A 26571-nucleotide genomic window follows, 5' to 3' on the forward strand; every position below is an offset into this window, starting at 1 on the left:
CAGGAACAGTGTACTTCATCCCTTTAGTGCATTTTTGAGAAGGGACTGAACATTTGGCACATGTTTACCAGTGCCAAACAACTGCATCCTTGTGGAATATGTAGCATTTTGCAATTAACCTCGAAGGCTGACCTCTTGAGAGGCTTAATGTGCTTCAGAGGCCCAGTCCTAATCAAGACTTCAGCATCCCATCATTCCAGGACCACAGTTCACCTACGTGGGTTATTTCTTTCTTTTCAGCATGATGAAAACTTGAATTTCCAACAAAATAGCCTGTCATGAATGCACACAAAGTCTATTCTCTCTCTCTTAAAAGAAAAAACCATTCATGCTGATTTTTAATAAAATAACCTGAATGTTCTTTGTAAGAGGTTTCCTCTCTTACTGGCATCCACTTCGGCCTTCTCCTGGACTTGGATTCCTTTTGTTCCTCGTTTCTTTGGTATTCTACACTTCGAATGTTTCTAATGTTTTTATAATGGAATTATTCTGCCTCACCCTGCAGGCTGTGGGGCTGTGTGCTTTATAAATAATATTATATTTATTTTTAAATGAAAGCACTGCCCACCCACTAAGAGCCTGCAGTGCTAAATCTCCTTTATTAATTTGTCTACCTACCTGCCATTATTCTTGTGCTGGCCCTATTAGCTTAAATGGGAGCTGCTGTGCTGCACCTGAGGGAGCAGCGGGCCATAAATATGCATGCAGTCAGCCTGTCAGTGTTACTCCTCTACCTGGGACTGCCCTTGATGACTACTTGGAAGCTTAAATGGATGCACAGTTTTTGACAGGGGTTGGAGCATAAGTGCCAGCGATATCAGCATTAGCCTCCTGCTTTCGTAACAAAATGTAAGGTGTTTGTTTATTACCAAGAAAGCTTCCGATAGCTTGAGCCCAACATTTCTGTTTATTTAGGGAATGTATACCCTGTCTTTTCCCTAAAGCAGTGCTCAAAATATAATATATAAGCTATCTCAAAACACAAGCAATCAATAAAACAGTTGCAGGCAGAAAGGATAAAATCATATTTTTAATTTATTATTATTATTATTATTATTATTATTATTATTATTATTATTATTTCAGCTTGTGACACACAGTAACCTAATGTGACTTACATTAAAAAAGGAGGGTGTACAGGGTGAGAAATATTAATGGCTGCATTCCACACGTTTGCTGGAGGAGGTGATTGCACCACCCAAAGTAGACCAGAGAGGACTGAGCATGCTCAGTGGGTGTGGAATACTGACTGACTATTGAGGTGCAGGTGCAGATGGGTGAATCTGTCAATTTCATTTCTCTCTGTGTCTCATTTTTCCAGTCTTCAATTCATTTCTCTACATTAGTTTGAGATTTATTTATTTTTTAAATCCTCACCAGCATTTTAATGCAAATTTCTCCTAATATATGCAATTTTTCCTAACACACACATTTCTGCAAACTAATGTAATGCATTTTTGAAATAATAATAAATAATAATAATAATAATAATAAAAATTTTATTTATACCCCGCCCATCTGGCTGGGTGTTCCCAGCCACTCTGGGCAGCTTCCAACAAAACACTAAAATACATTAACCTATTAAACATTAAAAGCTTCCCTAAACAGGGCTGCCTTCAGATGTCTTCTAAATGTTTGGTAGTTATTTTTCTCTTTGACATCTGGTGGGAGGGCGTTCCACAGGGCGGGTGCCATTACCGAGAAGGCCCTCTGCCTGGTTCCCTGTAACTTGGCTTCTTGCAGCGAGGGAACCGCCAAAAGGCCCTCGGCGCTGGACCTCAGTGTCCGGGCAGAACGATGAGGGTGGAGACGCTCCTTCAGGTATACTGGACCGAGGCCGTTTAGGGCTTTAAAGGTTAGCACCAACACTTTGAATTGTGCTCAGAAACGTACTAGGAGCCAGTGTAGGTCTTTCAAGACCGGTGTTATATGGTCTCGGTGGCCGCTCCCAGTCACCAGTCTAGCTGCCACATTCTGGATTAGTTGTAGTTTCCAGGTCCTCTTCAAAGGTAGCCCCACATAGAGCGCATTGCAATAGTCCAAGCGAGAGATAACTAGAGCTCAGGAGGAAGGAGCGGAACCACTGTATAACAGTGCCCCCAGCTCCCAGCCCCTCTAGAAGGTCCAGAAGGATGTTATGGTCGATGGTGTCAAAAGCTACTGAGAGATCCAGCAGAACTAGGAAACAGCTCTCACCTTTATCCCTAGCCCACCGAAGATCATCGACCAGTGCAAACAAGGCAGTTTCAGTCCCATGATGAGGCCTGAATCCCGACTGGAAGGGATCCAAATGGTCTGCTTCTTCCAGGCGTGCTTGGAGTTGTTCAGCAACCACTCACTCAATCACCTTGCCCAAGAATGGAAGATTTGAGACTGTTATTTTCACTTGTATATGCATTTTTAAATGCACACTTCCCCTAGTATCTGCATATTGTACAAATTGCTTGGCAGGAGGAACCTCATTGGAAAACGTGGAGAAATGCAAATTGCAAAGGATAGGCGTGTTTCAGACCACATCTTGTTTCAGAATATGCAAATTGGGTAGGCTTGCCTTTCAATGAGAACTGAAGGGTGTGTAGAATAGAATAAAGTACAATATATGGAAAGGCAGTGTCCCTGGGTGGCTAGAATCAGGAGCCCTACACATTGCAACATTTGTTACAGCCCACATCCGTTTCATCTACAGTACAGTATATAGCTGAGGCTTATCTGCTTGCTTCATTTTGATTGGTAATTGGTAATTAAAAATGTGTTATTAATAGATTGCTGCTCACCTACCAAAACTCTATGGATAGAACAAATTAAAAAGCTACCCACGCCCACATGTCCAAAACAGAATAATATGCACATGGTCCAGTTTGGCTTTCAGCAACAGCAATGAAAGAGCACTTGTCTGCGCAACATCTTTTCCCCAGTTGCCTGGCTGATCTGCATGGCTAAGACATCTGTGGTCTGCTGCAAAATTCATGTGACATAATTATTATAATAACAATTGAGAGTATTTGGCTTGCTTGGGCCAAGAGTTTTTCTGTCAGTTTCAGCTGCAGTCTGGACTGTGAGACTGACCGTAAGAGATAAGAGCTGCAGCGCTGGCGAGAAGGTTTTGTTTGCTTGACAATTTGCTGTCAGAGATACAACCCTGACAAAGGAAAAGCTAATGCACTAAGAGTTTCTGAAAGCAGAGAAAATAAGTGTGTGTGTATATGTATATGTATATGTATATGTATATGTATATGTATACTGTATGTATATTAGAGCGGGTGGGGAGAGGGGAGATTCCGCTCAGGGACAGATGGAACTTGATCCATGTGGTTTTGCAATTAATGAGAAAATAAATACGTCTTGCACCCATTATGATCTAAAAGCAATCAAATTAGAAAGAATCAACAAGCTCATAGGAAAGAGTGTTTGACTTGGGGTAGGCAGACTTGGATTCAAATCCTGATCACTGGGTGGCCTTTGGCGAATCACTTACTACCTCTCAGTCTAACCTACCACAGAAGGTTGTTGTGAAGATCAAGCAAAATATCTCCATGTGGGTATGCAGCCTCAGGCTGGAATACAAATGTGACGGATAGATCTTCCTGGTAAGCTTCCATCCTGGGGGCAGGGGGAGAGAGAGATTGTAATCAAGATACCCTCAAATCAGTGCATTTTGTTTTAAAGCAGCAGTGGTCAGCATGGTGGGGCAGAACCACAGAGCCGCCCTCCCACCATCGTCGTAGCTTACCTGGATGGGGCAGGGGGTGAGGCTGAGTGGCAGTGAGGTCTGGACTGTGCAGATGGAGGAATGCCCTGGCTCACCTCAGGCTGCATCCACACCATGCATTTAAAGCACTATGATACCACTTTAACTGTCATGGCTTGCCCCAAAGAATTATGGGAACTGTAGTCCTTCACAGCCTAGGACCCTCGTACCTACGGGACCATCTATGCCCCACGGAGGACCTTAAGGTCCATAAATAGCAACACCCTAGAGGTCCCGGGCCCTAAGGAAGTTAGATTAGCTTCAACCAGTGTCAGGGCCTTTTCAACACTGGCTCCGGCCTGGTGGAACGCTCTGTCTCATGAGACCGGGGCCCTGCAGGATCTGATTTCTTTCCGCAGGGCCTGTAAGACAGAGTTGTTCCGCCTGGCCTTTGGCTTGGAGCCAATTTGATTCCCTCCCCCTCTTTCTTTTTTCCTTTCTCCTTCTGTGTTGGAACTCCTATTTGGGGACTTCCCTGGCTTTTTTCTGGCCCATGTAGGACCAGTCTGGATAGTTAGCCTTGGCGAAGACTTGACATTTTCATCCCCCAAAAACGTTTTTGATTGAGGCTGCATTTTAATGTTTTAATGTTGTATTTTAATATTGTTTTTTAAGCTGTATTTCAATCAATTGTTTTTATATTTGGTGTTAGCCGCCCTGAGCCTGGTCTTGGCTGGGGAGGGTGGAGTATAAATAAAAATTATTATTATTATCATTAGTTCATTAAGAATGCTGAGAGGTGTTAGGAGACCCCTCAAAGCCACAATTCCTGAAGTAGTTTAACAATTGAGCCTTCTTCCCAAGGAACTCTGGGAATTAAAGCTCTGTGAGAGGAATAGGGGTCTCCTAACTCTCAACACCCTTAACAAACTACAGTTCCCAGGATCTTTGAATGTTTGGTGAGGCTGTGGCCTCAGAATGCTGCCACTGCCTAGGCTTGCCACATGTACATTCAAGCCTAGATATTTTGCTTTCAAATGATCCTTGCTCTTTTCTTTGTTAGCATAATAGCTATTGGTCAATTTTGTGTGTGTGTGTGTGTGTGTGTGTGTGTGTGTGTGTATATATATATATATATATATATATATATATATATATACACACACACACACATACACACACACACACATATATATAAACAGACCTAACTTTAAAATGTGTCTTATGCCGTGCTACTTTCATTATGCACTTCGTGCCCTCCAGACATTTTGGACTATACAGCCTCACTGGTGGAAGTTGTTGTCCAATACTGGAGGGCACCAGGTTGGTGAAGACTGGATTAGATCAGCTTGGCAAGCCTGGTTATTAACTGATAATTTACACACATAAACTGTGAGGGTTAGACAACTGGCTGTTTGTTCTCCCTCCCCTTTTCTGTTTTACATTTATTACCCTTGCTGATAAATATCTTGTGGCCAAGGTTACCTTGAGGAAATAGTCGTAAGGTCCATCTACGTGCTTCTGGCAGAGAAATTGGCAGCGAGCAAATGTTCATAGACAGCTCCCAGCAGGGATACTTTTTGAATAAAGGTACAATAAATAGCCTGTAACACCAGGCGCATGTTAGCTGGGAAAAGATAGCACTGCATTTTTGTACTGTTAAATGTTCTCCGTAGCCAAGCAAGGAAGCAATTGCAAAAGACACCCCTGATCCCTAACTTCCTCACTCCCCTCCTTCCACCCACAACTAGCACATAATTAAGAATACATTTGGGCTTGGTTCAGGGGTGGAGTCTGATGTGCAGGAGGGTCCAAAATGCAGGCAAGTGTTGTTTCATTACACACACACACACAGAGAGAGAGAGAGAGAGAGAGAGAGAGAGAGAGAGAGAGCGCAACAATACATAGCATAAAGGTAAAGGGAGACCCCTGACCATTAGGTCCAGTCGTTACCAACTCTGGGGTTGCGGTGCTCATCTCGCTTTATTGGCCAAGGGAGCCGGCATACAGCTTCTGGGTCATGTGGCCAGCATGACTAAGCCACTTCTGGCGAACCAGAGCAGTGCATGGAAACGCCGTTTACCTTCCCGCCGGAGCGGTACCTATTTATCTACTTGCACTTTGACGTGCTTTTGAACTGCTAGGTGGGCAGGAGCAGGGACCGAGCAATGGGAGCTCACCCCGTCGCAGGGATTAGAACCACTGACCTTCTGATCAGCAAGTCCTAGGCTCTGTGGTTTAACCCACAGCACCAACCACATCCCTAATACATAGCATAACACCCTGTTAATTAGGATCAGTCAATATACTAAGACACAGGCCTCATTCTCTGACTTCTCGTATACTGAACTGCCATAAACAATAGTAAAACGTAAAAGCCTCATTATAACTTCATACACCTGCCAGAGCAAGGAGAGACCATTGGTTATCCTGGTGCTCCAGCAGGTAATGCTATTGCCCTTCCTCCAAAAAGGGGCCTGGAGCTGCCTTCCTCCCCAGTTGCCCCTCCACCAGTAGTTGCCAGAGGAGCAGCAAGGTCAGGGCAGCTCACCTGGCTTCCCAGTGTTACCAAGGGCAGGGGAGAGCAAGGGGCAAGGCAGCGGGGAGCTTGGCACAGTGAAGATGCAGCAGCGGAGCCAACCTGATGCCCCTACTGCTGTTCCCATGATGTGCTGAATTCCCCACCGTCTTGCCCCTTCCCCTCTCAATGACCAGCAGCGATGCATGCTGTCGGGAAGCCCAGGGAGCAACAATGCCCACCAGCCGCTAGTGCCCTCCATTGGACCACTGCATTTGAGCACAGTTCAGAGAAAGCTAAGCACATTTAGGACTGGTTCCACATGAGCATTTAAACCCTTTCACATCGCTCCCACCACTCAATGGCTTGCAACCAAGGGGAAGGACTAGGTCTCTACTGAAAAGTATAACTGCATCTCAGACCTGAATATGGGTCTTCTGCTGTTTCTGAGTTTTAATTTTTCAAGCGAGCCAAATCTGGGAGCCTCTGGGGGAAATCATTCACTCACATGCTGCAGAATGTTTTCCGTTTTTCATACTTGTCAGCGCTGCCCAAGGTCCCAGCTCACACAAGACCAACGCTGCTTCGTTCTTTAGTATAAAAGTCTTTATTGAAGTTCAGTTTCACTTCCACACGCGCAGCGTGCAACGCTACGTCTGTAACCTTAGACCGCCGAAGCTCCATCTGAATCTCCTCCCCCCTGACACCAGTTTAAGATTCTAGCCTTACTCCACCTCTTCCTCTGTTCCTTCCTTCTCTGGGTCCGCCTGCTAGTCGGGGTCTCACCTTTCCTAGACTCCTCTGACGCTGAGTCCCCTGACTCTTCCCCCTCCCTCCTTCGGGCTTTAGGACCTGGCTCCCAATCCGGGTTTTCTGCTGTCCCGCGCTCCTGCACATTTGAACTTGGCGCGCGCGCGCAGCCTCCCACTTTCCTTCTGACCGTTACACTTGTGTCACTGCTCCCTCCTTCGGGGAGGCTAGCTGGACCTGACCTTCCCTCCGTTTCCCCACTTTCCGGTGGGGGCGTGGTCATCCCTGACTCATCTTCTCTCCCCGCTGGAGGAGAGGCTGGTCCTGACTCATGTGACTCTTCCCCCCCACTGCGCTCTGGTGGGGGAGGTGGTCCTGATCCTCCGCTGCTCCCTTGGGAGTCCCCGCTGGCCCCTTGCTTCTGGTGCGTCCCCCCTGGGACCCCCCTTGCCCTTACCATAGGTGCCCCCTTCTGGGAATCTTCTGATTCGCTGGAGAAGCTCATGGAATCTCTCGGGTCACTGTCATATTCCCCTACGCTCCCCTCGGATTCCTCTCCTCCGCTCTCTATTGGCTCTCTCCCCTGTGCTTCTGCTCCTGAGCCTCTGACAATACTGAAACTGCAAATGCTGTTACGCAGCCTTTGTCAGAGAGGTGAATAAATTTTAAAAAGAGAGAGGGAAATGTGCTTGTTGTTTATTTGCCTGTTTTAGGAAAGCTACAGTGGGAAAATAGCTATCAACTTCCCTTTTAGATTTGTGGGTGTAGCGTAAATTACCTCAATTAAAATCTTTAAAGACAAGAAAGGGAAAGTGGCTGAGGCATTTCAGATTATATGAAACCTCCACCTGTTGGGCTTGATCTCTTGAATGTGATGATCGCACATGTGTCAACTGCTGTTGACATCAGTGGGATGCAGCTGTGCTGCATTGATGTCCCTGGGGCATGAGCACGCTTCACTGTTTTGCTTGTGGCACACAGCCCCGATATAACGATCGGATCTGGACACTTCAGTTCAGGCAAGGGGATGAATGGAGCATCTGCCTGACATGACTTCCCTGTTTGTTTCAGTTCTTCACACAAACCACTTTACGCTTGGTACATTTTGTGTAGTTAATGGGGGGGGGGCAGGAAATGCCTGCGTATCCACTCTGCAGCAGCAGTGTTAATTGCAATTGGTTCAAACCACTGAAATCCCCAGTTTATAATTTGTCATTAGGTTTGCTCCACTCTTAATTGCACAGCTCTTATTATTGCATAGTAATAATTCAGGGAGGCCTGTAACAAGGGTGGTAGCAGTAGATCAATACAGAAATAAAGTCATTTTTGATTAATTGAGTAATGGATGAAACAGTCCTTTGCAAATGGAGACATTAGTATCTATTCCCTAAAATCAATACAGCTTTTGAAGATTCCTTGGTGCTAACAGAGAATAAGAGGGGGGGGGTGGTCTCATTTGAAAGCAGAGCCAGACATTCAGAAGGATCACACATTGCAGTCTCCTGGGGCCCTCTGAGTTGGCTCCAGAGGCTCAGTGAAATCTCATGCACATTTACCCCAAAGTAAATATCATTGTGCTCAACGTGTGAGCAAACATTGAATAAGCAGCCTGCCGTCTGATCTCAGGCCCCATTGAAATCAATAGGACAGGTTAACCATGATGTAACTTGAACCCCATCTCTTTCAACAGGAATTAAGCACAACTAACTTAGTCGGGATCTAACCCCAGATGTTTGCTTTGTGACCAATAGTTGGCTGGGGATTTGCTGTGTTACGGTTAGTGGGCATGCTTGAGAGTGAAGCGGAAGATTGGGAAATGGTACTGCAGGGAGAGAATGCAGCTTCTATCTCAGAAGACTCATTAGGGAGGAAGGGCAGGAGATGCATTCAAAAATAAATAAATTGTTGCTAATGATATGTGGAACCTTTATTGCAGTTTTCTGTTTGATTTTTATTGCTAATATTTTATCAGTATGCAGTTATCTTTATTGTAGTTTGTATTTGATTTTCATTTGTAATGTTTTAATTTTGGTATTTGGCCATGTCCCATTCAGTGTTTTATAATAGGTTGTTAACTGCAGAAATAACCGTCAAGGAAATTCATCAGCATTTTATTTTGAATTTCTCCTAATGCACACATTGCATTTAATCTTGTGTAATAATGCACATTTTTGCAAAGCAATTTTCCCTGGTGTATTGTTATGTTATTTCCACGAATCTATACATTTTTATGCACACTTTACCCATTTCTGTGCACATTGCTTTGCTGGAGAAATGTGGATTTTGAAAGATGGCTGTGTTTTGGTTCATATATTGTTTCGTGCAAATTAGGTAGGTTCGCCTTTAAATGCAAACTGAATTGCATTTCTCCCTCATCCATTATCACAGAACAGTCCAAGAACCAAGAACCCATGGTTGACTTGGAGGCACCACTCAGTCATGCAGTTGGTCACCTGCATCCTGATGTGCTCCAGTCCCAGAAGGCTGTGCTACACATTTCTCTTGTACATGTAGCTGAGTCCTGAGTTCCTCATATTTATGAATCCCTCCTCTGATACCCATTTGGCTTTAGCTGTTTTTATTTCTAGTCCACAGGCAGCCTTTCAGAACTAAGAGAAGCAGAATGTTCCAAGTACATGGCTAATGTTTCCAGGATTTCAATGAAAAATCAATAGTGTGCAGCATGAGGGCAGTAAAAAAACCAAGAGATGGGATCAAAGCGGCAAAAATGGGTTGTGCAAAGACACCTTAATGTTTTGTTTGGAGAGCATTCCATCATGGAAAGTTGTGGTTAACTGAAGGCTGGTGTTTTAATATTTTGTGGAGTTTTTGATGCCGTCCCCTGCGAATCAGTACTAAACAAATTAACCAAACAAGATTTCAGATGATACTATGTTTACCATGCTATTAGTAAAAAAGAAAAAGTCTAAATCCAATATTCCTTATTGTAAAGCAGGGGTAGGGAACCTTTGACCTTCCAGATGTTGCTGAACTATCTGTAGCAAGCATGGCCAACGGCCAGGGATGAAGGAGTTGTGGTTCAGAAGCATCTGGAGGGGCAAAGGTTCCCCACACTGGTTGTAAAGGGTCACGATATGGAGCAGAGCTGGAGTGGGAACTTTTCTGAGCCTGATGGCTGCATTCCCACCTGGAAAGCCTTCCAAGGGCCACATGCCAATAGCAGGACCAGAAGCAAAAGGGGAAAGAATAATTAAATAAACCTTTGTTTCATAGGCTGTGTTCCACCTACGCAAAAATACAAGGTTTCTTCACACTCACATCTTTCCATCCTCCATCCAGGCAAGCAAGCAAGCAAGCAAGCAAGGGGCACTGTCACAGTTCAAGGACACATTAGACAGAAACACTTGAGGAGAGTGCAGATCACAGCCGGTGTGTGTTGTTGCCTTTGGAGGGGCCCAGTGAGAGTCCCAAGGGCCAGATTGAGAGGTATGGAGGGCTGCATTGGGCTTCCAAGCCTGAAGTTTCCCATCCATGGAGTAGCCAATTTATCAAGTTCAAATGGCACAGCAAGCTGTGCTTCATCTAAAAGAGAAGCAAAACCTTCCAAACTGAAGGAGGAAGAATCAGAGTCCAGTATAAGACTTGTGACCCGGGTGGCACTGTGGGTAAAACCTCAGCGCCTAGGACTTGCTGATCGCATGGTCGGCGGTTCGAATCCCCGCGGCGGGGTGCGCTCCCGTCGTTCGGTCCCAGCGCCTGCCAACCTAGCAGTTCGAAAGCACCTCCGGGTGCAAGTAGATAAATAGGGACCGCTTACTGGCGGGAAGGTAAACGGCGTTTCCGTGTGCTGCGCTGGCTCGCCAGATGCAGCTTGTCACGCTGGCCACGTGACCCGGAAGTATCTGCGGACAGCGCTGGCTCCTGGCCTATAGAGTGAGATGAGCGCACAACCCTAGAGTCTGGCAAGACTGGCCTGTACGGGCAGGGGTACCTTTACCTTTTACTATAAGACTTCTTACCAATAAAACATAATTTATCTGGCTGCCTGACATGGTCATGATCTCTTAAGTTTGCATAGAGCGATTCTTTCGAGCTAGATTATGTGGTATTATTGTTAATATCAGTAGTAGTAGTAGTAGTTGTAGTAGTAGTATTTCCCTACTATTTCCCTGCATGTGACGCTGTGGTCTAAACCACTGAACATCTTGGGCTTGCTAATTGGAAGGTCAGTGGTTTGATTCCATGCAATGGGATGAGCTCCCGTTGCTCTGTCCCAGCTTCTGCCAACCTAGCAGTTCAGAAGTACACCGGTGCAAGTTGATAAATAGGTATTGCTGTGGCAGAAAGGTAAATGGTGTTTCCGTGTGCTCTGGCTTCCGTCACGGTGTCGCGTTGCACCAGAAGCGGTTTAGTCATGCTTGCCCCATGACCCGGAAAGCTGTCTGTGGACAAACACCAGTTCCCTCACCCTGAAAGTGAGATGAGCGCCACAACCCCATAGTCACCTAGTCACCTTTGACTGGACTTAACCGTCCAGGGGTCCTTTACCTTTACCTTAATAGTATTTATTAAATTTGTATACCACTCTCTGTCTGAAGATCACAGGGCAGTTCACAACATAAAACATTATAGAAACAAATGCATTCTTCAATACTGAAAACTAAGTTTCATTGTTAGTCTATTTTTTGTTTTATGACTTATAGTTCAGAAGATTGTGTATCCTACATATTCATTTTGTAAGCCAGATTGATTTGTTACTGCTCTGCAGCATTTCTCCATAATATAATGGTCCCTGAGATGGCAGTAAAATAGTTGGGTGGAATCCAGTGAGTGCCCTTGCACTCAGGGAAGAGCTTCTGATTTCTCAGAAGGACCCAGCAATGAAAGAAAAGGGGAGGCAATTTTGGGGTAAGTGTCATAGCTCAAGTGTCAGAGCACTTGTCCTGCTTACTGAAGGTCCCAGGATCAACTTCAGGTAGGAAGATGTCCCCTGTCTGAAATCACTACTAGTCAGTGTAGACAATACTGGGTTAGATGAAGCAATAGTCGAATTCAATATAAGACAACTTCCTGTGTTCTCTCCCCTTGTAGCACCTACCCCCTTCCCCTGAAAATCAGCTCCAGAGAATGGTTGGATCCTCCAGAATAGGGTGGGAGGGGATGTGCAAGAGAGGTTAGGTGGAAGAAGGAATGGGCAAAAAAGCATTTCCTCTCCTCTTCCATTAGCAGATGCTATAAATGAATCAATAGCCCTTCCGTTAGTGCAGAGGCACCAACTGGAATCCATCCAATTTTATTTTTTTTAGTTTAATAAAAAAAATAGAGCATCTAGAAAATAAAAATCTCCACAGCTTTCAGCTCAAGTTAAGCAAATGTATATATCACCTACTGAAATCTGTTAGAATTAAAAGTGCTTAAGTTTGACTGGATCGTGCCCTTAGCATCTCCTAGCTAATGAATATTCACACAAGGCACTCTGGTATCTAAAGGAAATGTGCCGTGGTAGTGAAGGACAGTTAAACGAATTACAAAAAGAGAATTCATTTCTCACTGGAAACATAAACCACCAGTCAAACTGAATATATTGCCAAATAAATCACAGCTTGGTTGCATATTGAATCAAGAATTTTTAGTTTATCAGCCACATGGAATCAGCAGAGCAGATATTGTGGAGGTACTTCAGATGCTATTTCAGAATTCTCAGCCCTCAACTACCAAATCTAATTAATCAAGTAATGGATCATAAAGGTTCTCTATTAAAATGCCAAGCGCTTTAGCCCTCATTAGCAGAAGCAGTTCCAGTGTTCTCTCTGAGGTTGCTCTATGTAAAAGCACACAATTTACTGCGTCAGCTTAGGCAATCCGTTATTCTAGTTCAGTATCTGTCTTCAGAGGAAGGCAAAAATCTATCTGTTCCTTTACCACTTGTGTTGTCCTCTTTATCAAGTGGGAGAGGAATAACTTATGATACCTGTAGTGATCATCCGACGTTCAGAAGAATGAGGTGCGATCGCCCCTGTATTAGTAACACCTGCAGTGACACATTCTATTAGGAGGCCAAATTGTCAAGTCCCTTTTCAAATGCTGCTGTAGCATGTTGCCTTTGTGATTTCTCTCCTCTCTGAATGCTGCTCCAGTGAATTTCTTCCTTTAGGTGAAAGTCTTCAGGAGATATAAAATCACTGAGGCCCAGACAATGAGTAGGCTGCTGTAGAAGTTCTGCAATTCTACCTTGGTGTCCACGTGTCCCTTATGACAAAGGACAGTCTTCTATTTGAGGGGCTCTCCAATCCAAATCTGGTTTAAAGAGAAAGACTCATACGATGGGGCCCAGAATTTGCCCATCTGTGGTTAACACCTAGACAACAGACTGAGCAGGTGCACACAGGTTTTTTGTGGTCTCACAAGAGGCTGGGCAGGCTAGAAGGAAAACCAACCAGCAGGCAAACATCCTAATCTGGAGGGGGAAAACTTTCCCCTAAAAGGTCAAATTTCCTTGGGGAGACATTGGAAGACTGTGTGTGTGTGTGTGTGTGTGTGTGTGTGTGTGTGTACACGCACACGTGGGACCCCTCAAGACTGGAGATTTTTGCAAGTGTCTTGTCTCTACACCTTGTCACCAGGCCCTGGAACTGACATTTCCCACCCTGATTCACACATTTCAGATGCATGTGAACGGTCATATTTAGATGTCCGAAATGGTAAAGATAAGGCAACCAAACCCACTTTTACTTTCTCTTTGATTCTTTCCTACCCTTATACTGCCACTACTTTCGACATTCTGAGTCAGCCTCTGTGACATAAAACAAAACCCTTCACCCAATAGGGTCCTGTGCAAGCTGTACTTCATGCTGGGGAGCCATTATGCCATTGCCACGATTCCTCCAAAATGCCTTAGAGCGTTAACTGTGATGCACTCAACAGCCAAAGGCCACACTGTCAGGTAAATAGCAACAGCAAATCTAAGTGGTGGTAGAAGAAAAAACAGCTGCACATCTATTCTATCTCCCTTGGCAACAGCATCCTGACAACCGAAATGCTGCCATGTAATGGCTAAAAAGGAGAATGGGTTTTATAGAGTAGAAAACTAGAAAGGGCAGGTGTTATTTGAACAAAGAAGAGCGAGGGATGATTCACTCAGAGAGGAATGGGGGAGAAGTCCAATTCAGTTCATATTTAATCTACCTAGTGTGCACATTCCAAAATAATATGTGAACCGAAGCGCAAGATTTACACCTCTGAATTTTGCAATGCAGCTCTCGAGATACGTGTGCAAAACTGCATATAATAACGCCCAAAATGTTTGTATTGGGAGAAATTCACATTAAAATACTGCTGAATTATCATTAAGATGTTTTTTAAATGCAAACTGATGCGGAAATGTGGAGAACTGAACTTTAGACTGGAAAAATGAGAACCTCAGAGAAACCGGAAATGACATACCCATTTCCCCCCTATTCACGCACAAATGTGCATCACTCAGATGCCCTTTCACCCTGTGCATGTGCATATTTCCATCAAATGTGGATATTTTTGCCTCTGAATCGCTGCATTGCAGCTATGACTAGCCTTGCTCAGTTTGGAATATTCTTACAGAATCGTCATAAAACTTGGCACTTGAATATACAGAGTACTTCACACATGTGTCTGTTTTCCTGAACTTGGTGCCCTCCAGATGTTTTGGACTACAGTTCCCATCAGCAGCCGGCTTGACCAGTGGCCAGGGATTATAGAAATTATAGTTCAAAGCATCTGGTTCAAAGACACCAGGTTGGAGGAGGATGATCTATGTAATCCTCCTAAAGTGCTATAAGGTAGGCAAGATTCATTATCCGCCAAACACAGGAGAGGCCTGAGGCTAAAAGGCAGTGGCTTGTCTGTGGCCAGCCAGTGGATTCCTAGTATGGGGTGGAGAACTACAGCTCCCATATCCCTGGGAGGACTATATAAGAACTACAGCTCCCATCATCCCAGGTCATTAGCTGTGCTAGTTGGGGCTGGTGGGAGTTGGGAGTCCAACAATATTTAGATGGCTAGAGGCCACTATCTGTCCTAGTGGAAGTGAGAGTTGAATTGGAGAATTAAAATCCACACCAACTCTGTCTACACCAGGGTTGCACCTTTATAGGTTGTGTCTCAGGTGTCCATCATACATGTATATAGAAAATTGCACCATAGACAAGGTCGTCAAGACTTAGCCCCATTGCAACCAGATGACTTAATTTTCTAATGATGTAGGAGGGGGAAATGGTTCTTGAGTCATTAAGGCTAATGAGAAATGACTGAGGCACTTGCTCCAGCCAAATAATTGGCCAGAGCTTTCTCAGTAGGAAGTTTCACAACTTCTCTCATTTGACAGTGTTTTCTTAAGCTTCCGAGCTTCTCTTGCCTACACCTCCTCCCCCAGTTTGGAAGAAGGAGGGTATATGCTGCTCTTATTTTAACAAAATGTGCGGGGGGGGGGCAGAATACTCAGCTTCCACTGATATAGGCAGCCTACCTTGGCCCTGATCCATTACGCCATACAAATACATCACAGTGTTAAGACCATTGCATTACATCCATTACATTTCTACCTTAATCCCATTGATCTCTATAGGATTAAACCACAGAAATCATTGGGATTAAGGCTGTAATCCACTGTGCATTTACCTGTAAGACCTGTTGAATGCAATGCAGCTTACTTCTGAGTAGACATACGAAGGATTTTACCAGGTGTCAGCAGCCTAAGGCCCATGGGCCGGAAGCAGCCCATGGAGGCTGTTTAACCAGCCCACAAACAGCCCCCGAACCAAACCGCCTGCTTGGTGAGTCCCTGCGCACTGCACTAAACTGGCAGAGCGTGACACAGGGACTCTCTTCCACGGCTCCGAAAATTGCCTCTGCACATGCCCAGATGCCGGTAATCGCATCTGCGCATGTCCGCGGTGCCAGAAATCGCTTCTGTGCAGGCACGATTTTCAGCATCTCCATGGGAGACGCGAAGATCTCCATGGGAGTGATCCGGCCCATGCCCGGTAAGCGTTGCTGACCCCTGGATTATACTGTATATGTGCCTGACTCTGCCAATCCTATATATGTCTCCTTGGGAGGTTAGTAGCTAAAAGAATGCAACCTGAAGCTAGTTTTGTCAGTTTCCCTACACTCCTTGGTCTCTTAATTAGTCTGTACATATCTGGGTAATTAACAGATTCAACTTCTAATTCCTCAAGTATTGATCTAACAGCATGAAAATTTCAAAACTATACAAAACATGAGATACCTTCAGAGAATCAAAATTGCATATTGAAATATTATTTCTTGCCCAGTGCACATGATCAGTTCAGAAGAGTGGGTGCCCACTTACCAGTTCCACTGCCCACAGAAGTTTGAGGGGTTGCCCCAGGAGAAGGCATTCTGTGTGTCAACCCCCATGTTACGGAATTCCCTCCCCAGAGGTATGTTTGGTACCTTCACTATTGAGTTTCCATTGGAGAAATAGTTTTTTAGAACTCGCCCTATTCTTGTGACTGTAATTTGCTTTCTACCGTTTTAATATTGTATGTTTAATTTACTGGAACCTATCCTCAGACCACATGGTGAAGGGTGGTTAAAAATTGAATTCATCTTCATCATCTCTTCACACCCTAAAGATCTGATTTATTTTTACTGAAGAAATAACACAGGAGAATGAGAGGGGTGGTTATATAATTTAAAATACCAAGTTGTATATTTAAAAATACCAAGGAGCTCCAGGAACATACATGGCCAGTCATCGAGGATGGGACCTAAAGGCTAACAACATCTAGACAACCACTGGTTCCCCATCCCTGACCTCCACCAGTGTTCTTCAAAACCTTGGGTCTCCAGATGTTGTTGGACTGCAATTCTTGTCATCCTAGTAGCTTATCTAATGGTCAAGAATGACAGGAATTGTAGTCTAACAGCATTGAGAACCCAAGGTGGGAGATAACTGGACTGACTACACCATCAGTGAGAACAATAATCTCTAGGATATAGGTGGATTCCACACAATCCTCAAAGCAGAGTGTTGGAACATTCTTCACTATGAAGGAAATACTGTACTATCCAGGATTGGAACCAGAGAGAGAAAGAGCATGTCAGAAGGCAATTCAGATTTCCCTTTTTTAAAACAACAACAACCCAGATTTCAAATATCTAAAGAGAACAGGTATAGAAAACAATCTCTCAGTGTGTAAAATCCAGCTGTGCGTGTAGCCAAATTACATGTCAGAGTATGAGCAGTATTCCACCTTAAAATAGGAAATTAGTCCAAGCCATCGGGATGTGTCACTGAGAGGCTAATGCTTCCTTCCCAGCAAACCAGAGCAGTCAGGGATCTTTTGTGTAGCAGCATCTGAGTCTGGCACTGCAAGTGTGTATGTCGGAGTGGAAAAAACCCAAGCTGGAATACAAAGCAGCTCAGCAGGGGAGCAAATAAGGCTCAGTAACTAATAAGCCTTCCTTGCCTTTTGCAAAAGTATTGCACAAAGGAGCAGGCACTAAGCCTCACATTCCTGCAAGACACGCCTGCGTACTGTGTGCCTGTCGTCTTTGCTCCCAAGCCATCCCAGCATTAGCAGCAAAACTCTCCTCCGGCGAAGTAGTGGCTTAGCAGGCACAAGCCACTTCCTTTATTTATTTTTAAATTACTAAAATATGAAGCTTCCTAGCCTACATGATGTGAGTAGGTGAGAATGTCTGCTGACAAGTCCAAATGATATTTTCAGGTGAGTAATTTTATTACCTAGCGCAATCTGATCAGTCTCATCTCACTTTTCCCCTATTTGACCTCCTCCGTTCAGTAATTACAAAGCGATTTAATTCCCCGTGATCGTTTTCTGAAGAGTAAGCTATTCAGTTGTCTGAATATTTTTCTCAATAGGCGTTTCTGAACCCTCTGTTATTTCCACAGAATCTTGCTTTCTTTCAGCTTACCGTGAGAATGAATGGGGAGACCGCCTGCCTGCCTCTTCATGTTAATGTTCTGTTTGTAATCTCTATTGTTCCTATTGCTTGACAGTCTGAGAGGGAACTGAATTTCTTGATTTATGAACTGACTCGCCTTAAAGCTTGGCTAAAAATTCACCTTCTTAGCAACAGAGCTGATGGCTCCTTTAACGGGTTTAATTGTTGAAAGAGCTGGACACTCAGTTGCTTTGTCAAGAGAGTGCTGTGCTTGAGCTGAATAGTGCTTGTTTCCTATGATGAGCTGTATATATTTTGGAAATATTTTGATTTCCCATACTTTTGAGAAAGCAAGATTTTGTTCATGCTGTAGGGTGAATGGCTTTCTTTTGTCCTCTCCCCCCCCCCCCAGCTAGCCCCCTCTCAGTTTACCTGTTACTATGAGATGGGCTTTATCAGACTTGATCAGCCCAATCCTATGTATGTTTACTCAGAAACAAAGTAGTTTATTCCCAGGTTGCAGCCATTTGAATCAACGGTGATTATTTTAAGTACTAACCCTGTGTGTGTGTTTGTAATTGTTTTATGGAATTGGCATTGCTTATGTTGTGAACTGCCCTGAGGAGCATAAGGTATAAATGAAGATGATGGCTATCGCATTCCTAGATTGACACCTATGAAATATTAACTGGGATACGCCCATTCTTGGTCCCATGGACAAATAACAAAAAAGTGCCCTAACCCGGGTCTAGGCAGGGCACTGGGAGGACAAATAACTTTTCTTCTTAGTATGTCATTAGCTGAGAAATACACATTGGTGCTTTATGTCAGGGAACTCCTATCTGAAGGTTGGCCAACCTGGGCCCCTCCAGATCTTCTTGTTGGGCTGCAACTCCCATCAGACCCATCCAGTGTGTCCAGAGATCAGGAATGATGGGAACTGTTGTCCAACAAGCTCTGAAGGGCCCCAGGTTGTCCATTAGGTTGTTGAAATAGTCCCAAGTGAAAATCTCCAGAATTACATCAGGGGTATTTAGGGGTTTTGTCTGCTTAGGTAATTTTCACGTATGGTTCATTTCAGACAAACGATGCCCCATATCAACGTCAGGCGGCAAAGCTGCATCCCATGCACTGTATCACCTCAGAAGCAAACATGTAGATTGGTCCCAAAACCAAGCAATGGGATTGTTTGTTCACGAGGGCTAGAAGGCCACCTCATTCTGATCTCTTGCAAATGGCACTGAAGGAAAATGTCTAAAATTCCAGTCAGTGCACTCCTGGCACAATCCTGTCTATGTCTACCCAGAAGTAAATCCTGTTAGGTTCAATGGGGCTTACTTCAAGGTGAGGCAGCATTTAGGCAAGGTTGGGGAACCTCAGGCCCAGAGGACAAATGGGACTCTTCTCCTGAGTTACACCCCCTCTTCCCAGGCCACACTCAACAGAGCTACTTCACACCCTCCATGAGTGTTTTTGGCCTCGCTGGAATGTGTCCTTGAATTTAGATGATGCCTCTTGCCTGCCTGGATGGGTGGTGGAGAGCAGGATCTGAGCGCATGCAAAGCCAGTCTACAGTACAAAGACAAAAATTTTATTTGCTCCAGGCAGGTAGCTTTTCTTCCCTAATTGAATGCCACGGGTGAGGTATGTGAGCACAAAAAAGATCTGCTCTTGACTTCCCAGAGCAACAATGCTTTTGAAGCCCCACTGATCAAGGAGGCTGTGTTTCTCCTGTCATCGTCATGTCTGAGATCAGAGGATGAGACTGAGGTGGGTGGGGGTTGAAGATACTCTTGGCTTTGGAATGCAAGGCTGAACTCTTTGTGCGTAATTGTTCACCATGGGAAAATGCCTGCACAAGCAGGAAATGTTTCCAATGGGTTTTTGACAATTCGGACTCTGTCCAAAGTCATAGGACTTGTTGGGAAGTGCCCAAGTACTTTGATATACAACTGAAACAAAAGCAGAAAAAAGCCCTCTACTTGACAAGTCAACCTGATGCTATGAACTTTCATAACCTCCCATATAAACTCATGCTGCTGCCTGGCTGGGGAGTGTTAATAAACTTGTGAGGACTTTTTGTTAGTGGCCTGCACACAGCCAGCATCAATCTAAATCAACCAGCCTTAAGGAGCACTCTAAAAATGATCATAGGACTGGTCCTATCATTTGACAAGAGGGTGCCGGCTCTCAGACAGACAGTTTTTACTGTCAAGAAATTTAATGTGTTGGGTAGTATCTTTACTGCAAAGGAGGTGGTTTTTTCCTGCTTCAAGTACCAAAATATAGCCAGCCTTAGGTACTATGTACCTTAATTGGGAGGAGGATGTTATCTACTGCTGTCTTAGGCACCAAAAATATTTTGGGCCAGCCAGGTAGAAATGTTTATTTGCCCCATTCCTGCATAAATCGGGGTGTGTGTGTGTGTGTGTGTGTGTGTGTGTGTGTGTGTTAAAAATTAAACATAAAAGGGGGATGCAGGTAATTGTCCCCCTTCCCTACTTGACTTTGCAATGGTCCATTATTCATTTGGAGGGGGTGGGGAAGGTTTTCTTTCCCTCACACACGCCTTTGGGTGTTAAAAGCACAGCCCTAGGTGCTTCATCCATAAAACTGAGAAGAACCTTGGCTGCAATATTCAGTCTAGCAAGGCCCTAAAATCAGGGCGTGGGTGGGGCAAGGGGGCTGTGGCCACGGGCATGCAATTTTGAGGGGGCACAAACAAGGTGCCCCCACAAAGGTTTGGCTTTTGCGGGGATCCCCATCCCACCCAGGAATGTCCTGGCAGGGCTCACCCCAAGTTCCCCATCCTTCCCTGCCTGATGCTGAGCGGTGTCTCTGGGTCCTGGAGCCCAGCCTGGCCTTCCCACCGCATCCCTGGCCCCCTTGCTGAATGGCTGCCTGGCCAGCGCTTGCTCACTTGACATGCTCCCCAGACAGGGAGCGGACTAGGATGAAGGTGGGGAAGGGGCGACTCCCAGCCCTGCCCTCCTCTCCACAGGTTTCACCTGCCAAGGGCCACATTGGCTAGCTAACCCCCCGCAAGTGGCATAGTGTGGCCCCACTTGGCTTTATAGGGGGCGCTCTGGCAGCGTCAGCATCAAGGACTGAGCTGGTGCAGGGGTTCCATTCACCCTCCGTGCCCTGGTCGTCGGCAAACCACGCTATGCTGCTGCCAAAATGCACTTTTTAGTTTATAAGAAGAAATATTTTAAACTAGAGACTCTCAAATCCCATCAACCTCTGCCTGCATGGCCAAGAATCAGGAACGCTGGGTGTTTGACTCCAACAACATTCAAGTCAGATTGCCCACACCTGTTCTAAGGAAATGAGCTTGCACTGACTCCCCTTCTGTGACAGTGAACTCTTCTTTGATTATGGTTGGTGACACAGGAGATCGGGAATAGCATTGCTAAGGAGCAGTAGCAAAATTTGCTCCAGTACCAAGCAAATGGTGAGGAGCTTTCATGTAGGCCCAGTAATGGGGTTTGGCAGATGAAGCTTTGGATTCTGGAAGTATGGGCAGAACCATGGAAGACAAAGCTGGAAAATCCACCCCCACCCCCCGCTTTGTCCCCCTGAGTTGGAAAAGGTTCATGGCAGAGTGCAGTTCCCAACATTGTTGGCAGAAATTTGGGGTTTTTGTTAATGCCACAGTATTAAAACAAATGAAGGCTGCACACACACTATACCTTTAAAGTGCATGTGAAGCACATTTTCCCCTCAAAGAATTCTGGGCCCTATAGTTTACCTCTCCCAGAGTTACAATTTCCAGCAACCCTCAACAAATTACAGTGCTCAGAACTCTTTGAGGGAAACCGTGTGTTTTGAATGTACTTTAAAGGCACAGCATGTACACAGTTTTAGGGAAATGGTTTGTTGTACTTCTAAATAAATAAACATCAATGCATTGATGTGGGAAATACAGATGTCCTCCTGGTCCTTCCATTGTCTGGAAGGTGTGATATCTGGAATATAAGAGTAAACAACCCATTGAGATAAGTAATCAAACAATGCTTCTCAGATTCCGTTCTTAATTTCCCTGTGCTTATTCATAATATACAAGGGATGAATATTCTCTGAAGCACAAGTTTGAAGCTTCTGTGAGATCAGGTTGGACAGCTGCCCCCCTTAAGCCCTCATAACTATGGAGGAGCTGCTGTGTTGTATTAAACCAGTGATCTGAAGAGAAATGTGTCCTAAAATGACCTTGAGACAGAATTCCAAATTGCTCCACAGATGCTGTCTAGAAGCATCCAGTGTCCTCAGTGGCAGTCAGATACTTACTGCATTGTTGGGGGTCACAAAGTAAATGTTTGCCTAAGATTTTGAGGGTACCTGTTCTTCCTCTGAAGTCTCAGAGTTAGCATTAAATGGAGACACAATTTTGGTAGGTGTGGACCTGTGCTACAGAGCTCAGAAAGATTTCTGCTGGAGAAAGTTCAGCAGCTATGTTTTGCTTTCATGCTCAGATGATAACTGATTGCCACACTGTGACGGAATTTTCCCTCTAGCTTGACCGTATGGTTCATTCTCCTTTTGCTTTCTACTGTCATGCATGACACATCTCATTTACTTGAGCCATCTGGATGCGCTTTAACTAAAGGTATTCCTTGTCCTACATTTACCTCTGGCTTCTCTTCTCCATATGTTATATGGCATTATCTGGAACCAGGAGTAGGGTGGCTACTTGCATATCACACACACATACACAAGAGGGAAATGCACCACTTTTAAAAAAGAGGAGAAACTGGAACACATTTGCATAAAAAGTGCACATGCTAAATGCTAGGCATAGATGGAAATTTAAAACAATTACTGTAATTTAAATAGAATTGCAATACATCTCATTCTGGTTGAGCAGGCAGGAAGACTCAAACCAGGTGGCGTGTGTAGCTTACTCAATCTGCTATCTAGGTGTTGGCAAGTGAATCCCAGGCTCCTCTCTTTGTATGGTTCTGTATCTTTAAACTGGACTTGTAAACAGGGGCAGTCCTGGCCGATTTCTACATTCGTTCTACTTCGTTCTACAGTCAGTGTTCTGGGCACCATAAATGTATTTTGATATACAACAAGCTGACCTCTTTCTAGGTAGAGCAATGCCAATATAACAGTGGTGCCTTCTAAGCATTTCACAGTTATAAATTGTGTGTGCTCAAACATAGCCCTGCTTCGAAATAAATAAAAAAAAGAGAGGTATCATGATAAAGTGTAGACTATCTCCGTTCCTTACAACCTGCTAGTGTTGTGCTGTATTGCCTTATGAGTGAAAGGGTGGGTTTGAATTGTCAGGTGCCCAGTATAATTGCTATAGGCCCAGATCCAACCTGCTGGCCATCCTGACTCTGGTCAACAGAAATTAGCATTTTGAGATTTGCAAGGTTGTGTGTTTTCTGCACAGTGTGGTGAGTAACTGTTGTAAAGTACTTTGAGTGTTAGACTTGGCCTAATAAGATCTGGGTTCAAATACCTGCTCACATGAAACTCACCAGGTGGCCTTGCCTCCCCACTCTGTCTGTCTGTCTCTCTCTCTCCGCAAAACCTACCTTTTGTGAGGATGAAGCAGGATACCCTCACATGCTCTGTCCTAACCTGTGTAGTTGAAGACTGGGCCATAATTGTTTAAAATAAATGAAACTTTACACACTTACACACACACACACACACACGAGAGAGAGAGAGAGAGGGAATAAGGGTAAGAAATGGCATTTCTGCACTGCCATTAATACTTTATACATGTAGAATTTTTTTAATCAAAGCTGAAATTCTCTGGGTTTCATATTCTGTACTGGAATATATGTTTGGCAAGCATACAACCTTGTGTACAAATGACCCAGCTGCAATGCAGGGAGTGAGCTTCTGTTGCCGTCACCTCAGTCCCAAACCTGCCATTCTGATTTTATGCCAGTTTGCTATGCTTTGGGTTTTCTTCACTGCAATCTCTCTCCTTGCAGGCGTTCTACTGATTTTGGCACTGACAGAAGAACTCGTGTTTGCAGTTCAGGCACCGTTTCCCAGCTTGGCATCATCTTGGGGCCTCCTGACAGACAATAGCAATATCTCAGCTATGGGGATGACTCCTGGACACAAAGGCCGTCACACCACCAAACTCTTGCCCACAGCATCCCTTGCAAACTTTCATCCCGCTAGCTCAGTGGAGACTTACACTCCTTCTATTGGCCAGAAGGAATCAACCAGCAGCCATCCCGTTGGCAACAAAGAACCATATCACTTAAACAACCAGAGTGCTTTGTTTTCCGGAAAGACTCTCCCCCAAGTGAATGTCTCTCAGGTTGTCAACGGCAATTCCACAGAATTTACAGAGCCTTATCGAAAGACGGGACAGCACTCTCCCCCGACCGTGAGGAACTGGTCTCCAGATCATCCCTTTCAGTCTCAGTCCACAGCCCACAGTCGTAGTAATGGCACCATGCTGGTAACCACAACAGACTCACTTGCATCTTTCCACAGTGATACCTTGGGAGGCCTTAACACGACAGGGAAGGGGAGCTCATCCGAACTGGTTACGCAGGAAACAGGTCTCACCACCCCAGCAAATGCCCCATCAGCTGCTCCTGAAATGGTGACAGTGCCTTCTAAACCCCAGCGGTATGGCATATGGGATATTCTGGGCAAAAATGACTCTTGGGTACCCTCGAGCCAAACTACAAACCAGGGACCTTTTTTTGCCAGCCCTGGGACTGCAACAGTAGCAGCATTTGGTCACTCTGGTCAAACGGGCATTGATGCTGATGTTTCTTCCTCGCATACAACAAGGAACCCAAATGAAACATCTACTGCACTGAATCCCTCTGGGCATGCCAACTTGCCAAGTGCAGAGCCCTCCACGTGGATGCCGAGTTCCACTTCAACAGCAACAGGAAACTTCCTAAACAGATTGGTACCCGCTGGGACCCGGAAGCCTGGTATGCCAGGGAACATTTCTCACGCCTCAGAGGGAAACAAGCCCCAGCACAGGGCAACCATTTGTCTCAGCAAAGTGGATATAGCATGGATCATTTTGGCCATCAGTGTGCCCATATCCTCATGCTGTAAGTTGACTTCTTTTTTTGTCATACTTTCTGTGGTAGATGTTTGTGATACATTAGCTATACACAAGGATGGAGTAATGGAGGAGCCTTGAATCTTCAGGTGCTTGAAAACTGGATGCTAGGAATTGGATAGTAGCTTTTTTTCCCAAAAGCAAGGCATTTCTACATAATTGGGTTTGTTGGTAAACCGTGCCTTATACAGCTGACTGGTACTCTTATGAGAAGAATAGTGCCTGTGTGTTTTGCCTCCTATCTCAGGTTCTACAAATGCTAGAAAGGTACTCTTTTAGAATGAAAACTGGTGATCTGGGACTTACAAGTCTAGCGCTCCCAATGACCTATATCACATATAGCATTAAGAAGGGAAAGAGCACTGGCTGGATTACTTTTCCCAGTTGGTCATGCAAACACTGTTGGGTCTAATTAATTTTTCTCTTCTACTTGATGAATATTACTTCATGGGAGTTAATTATAGCTAGTACTAGTCCATCAGGGGAGATTAAGGGATTTGGTTGTGGAGATACTTGAAGCACTGCAATTTCAGTTCTCCCACACCAAGCTGAATAGCAGGCTGTGGAATTCCCTATAAATGGCTGCTGGGATTTTAGTATCAATTGTCATTACCTCCCAAATTGTAACATCATGGAGTGTGATCCGGGCTGGAGATGGAACATGTAGTGATGTCTGGCCTTGCAGATACAATTAGTTTGTATCTTCTGCAAGACTGAGAGGTTGCCAGGATGGACTGAAACAGTGATCTACCTCTTCTGCGGCATAGCTTCATAACAGGGATGGAAACATAGATAAGTGGCAGAGCACAGTAAGCTCTACCTGTTTGTCTCATTCTGTGTAGCTGATGAGGCAGCCACATCCTGCTCACTTTATGTGAGAGGAAATCCTAGTGGCAGAAAATTCTTAAGAGGTGGTAGTAGTCTAGACAAATATGTGCCATGCTTAGTTCACTTTTGGATCAAGAGGCAACCATGTCAGATCACAAAACAGTCTTAATATAATGCCAACAGCTGAATGGTCCAGAAGTCTTAACTCAAAAATTTAAAAGTCAACAATTCTCTTTGCACGAGCCTAAGCTGCTCTTTGGCTTCTGGCCCATTCATAGTCCTTGAAGGGTTTGGGTAGTGCTTCAAATGCTTCCCAACCTCTCTTGTCCAGATAACAATGGGACAAAAGAATACGTCACGGACAGCAATGTTTTTTGTGTCAGTTCAACTTTTTTAAAAGCTCTTTTCTGTCTCCAGCCTGTAAACGGCTTTTTGGGCCAGATGTTGCTGTATTAACATATTTCTCAAGTCAGCAGCCGGACTGTTCTATTTGACTTTGTTTCCCTGAACAGTTCGTTCTCTCCCGAGCTACACCCTTCCTGTCCAATTGTAATTCAGGGGATGGAACGCTTCGCAAGGCAGGTGCCATGCATGGTGCCGCATCAGGATAATAAGATAATGACAATAATCATAGTATAATCTTTCCTTGGCTCTGCTAACTCTGCAGGCTGCTTCCCCATCATCTCCGAAGTTGAAAGGCATGCATTACATACCAGATGTGGTACAAATGCCCACCCCGACAAGTCACTTTTCTTGTCATGGTAATGTGAAATAAATTACTTGCTCCCCCTGATGGACAGACCAGTTGCAGCTCCCTTGTACATGATCCCAAGGCAGAATGCTTTGGTTTTCCTG

At 44.7% G+C, this 26571-nt stretch overlaps 1 protein-coding gene across 4 annotated transcripts in view; it reads left to right on the forward strand.

The window, feature by feature from the left end:
* The window catches only part of TMEM108 (transmembrane protein 108), a 182864-nt gene that overhangs the window by 145410 nt on the left and 10883 nt on the right, over window positions 1–26571 (forward strand). For 3 of the 4 annotated variants that reach the window (XM_053359255.1, XM_053359257.1, XM_053359258.1), the window contains one exon: window positions 23780–24877. In XM_053359255.1, coding sequence (XP_053215230.1) covers window positions 23780–24877 — 1098 coding nt within the window. Of the gene's footprint in view, window positions 1–17301; window positions 17648–23779; window positions 24878–26571 lie in introns of those variants that run through there. The other variant, XM_053359256.1, reaches the window with a different exon arrangement.

Source organism: Podarcis raffonei, chromosome 12, assembly GCF_027172205.1.
Source record: "Podarcis raffonei isolate rPodRaf1 chromosome 12, rPodRaf1.pri, whole genome shotgun sequence".
NCBI lineage: Eukaryota > Metazoa > Chordata > Lepidosauria > Squamata > Lacertidae > Podarcis > Podarcis raffonei.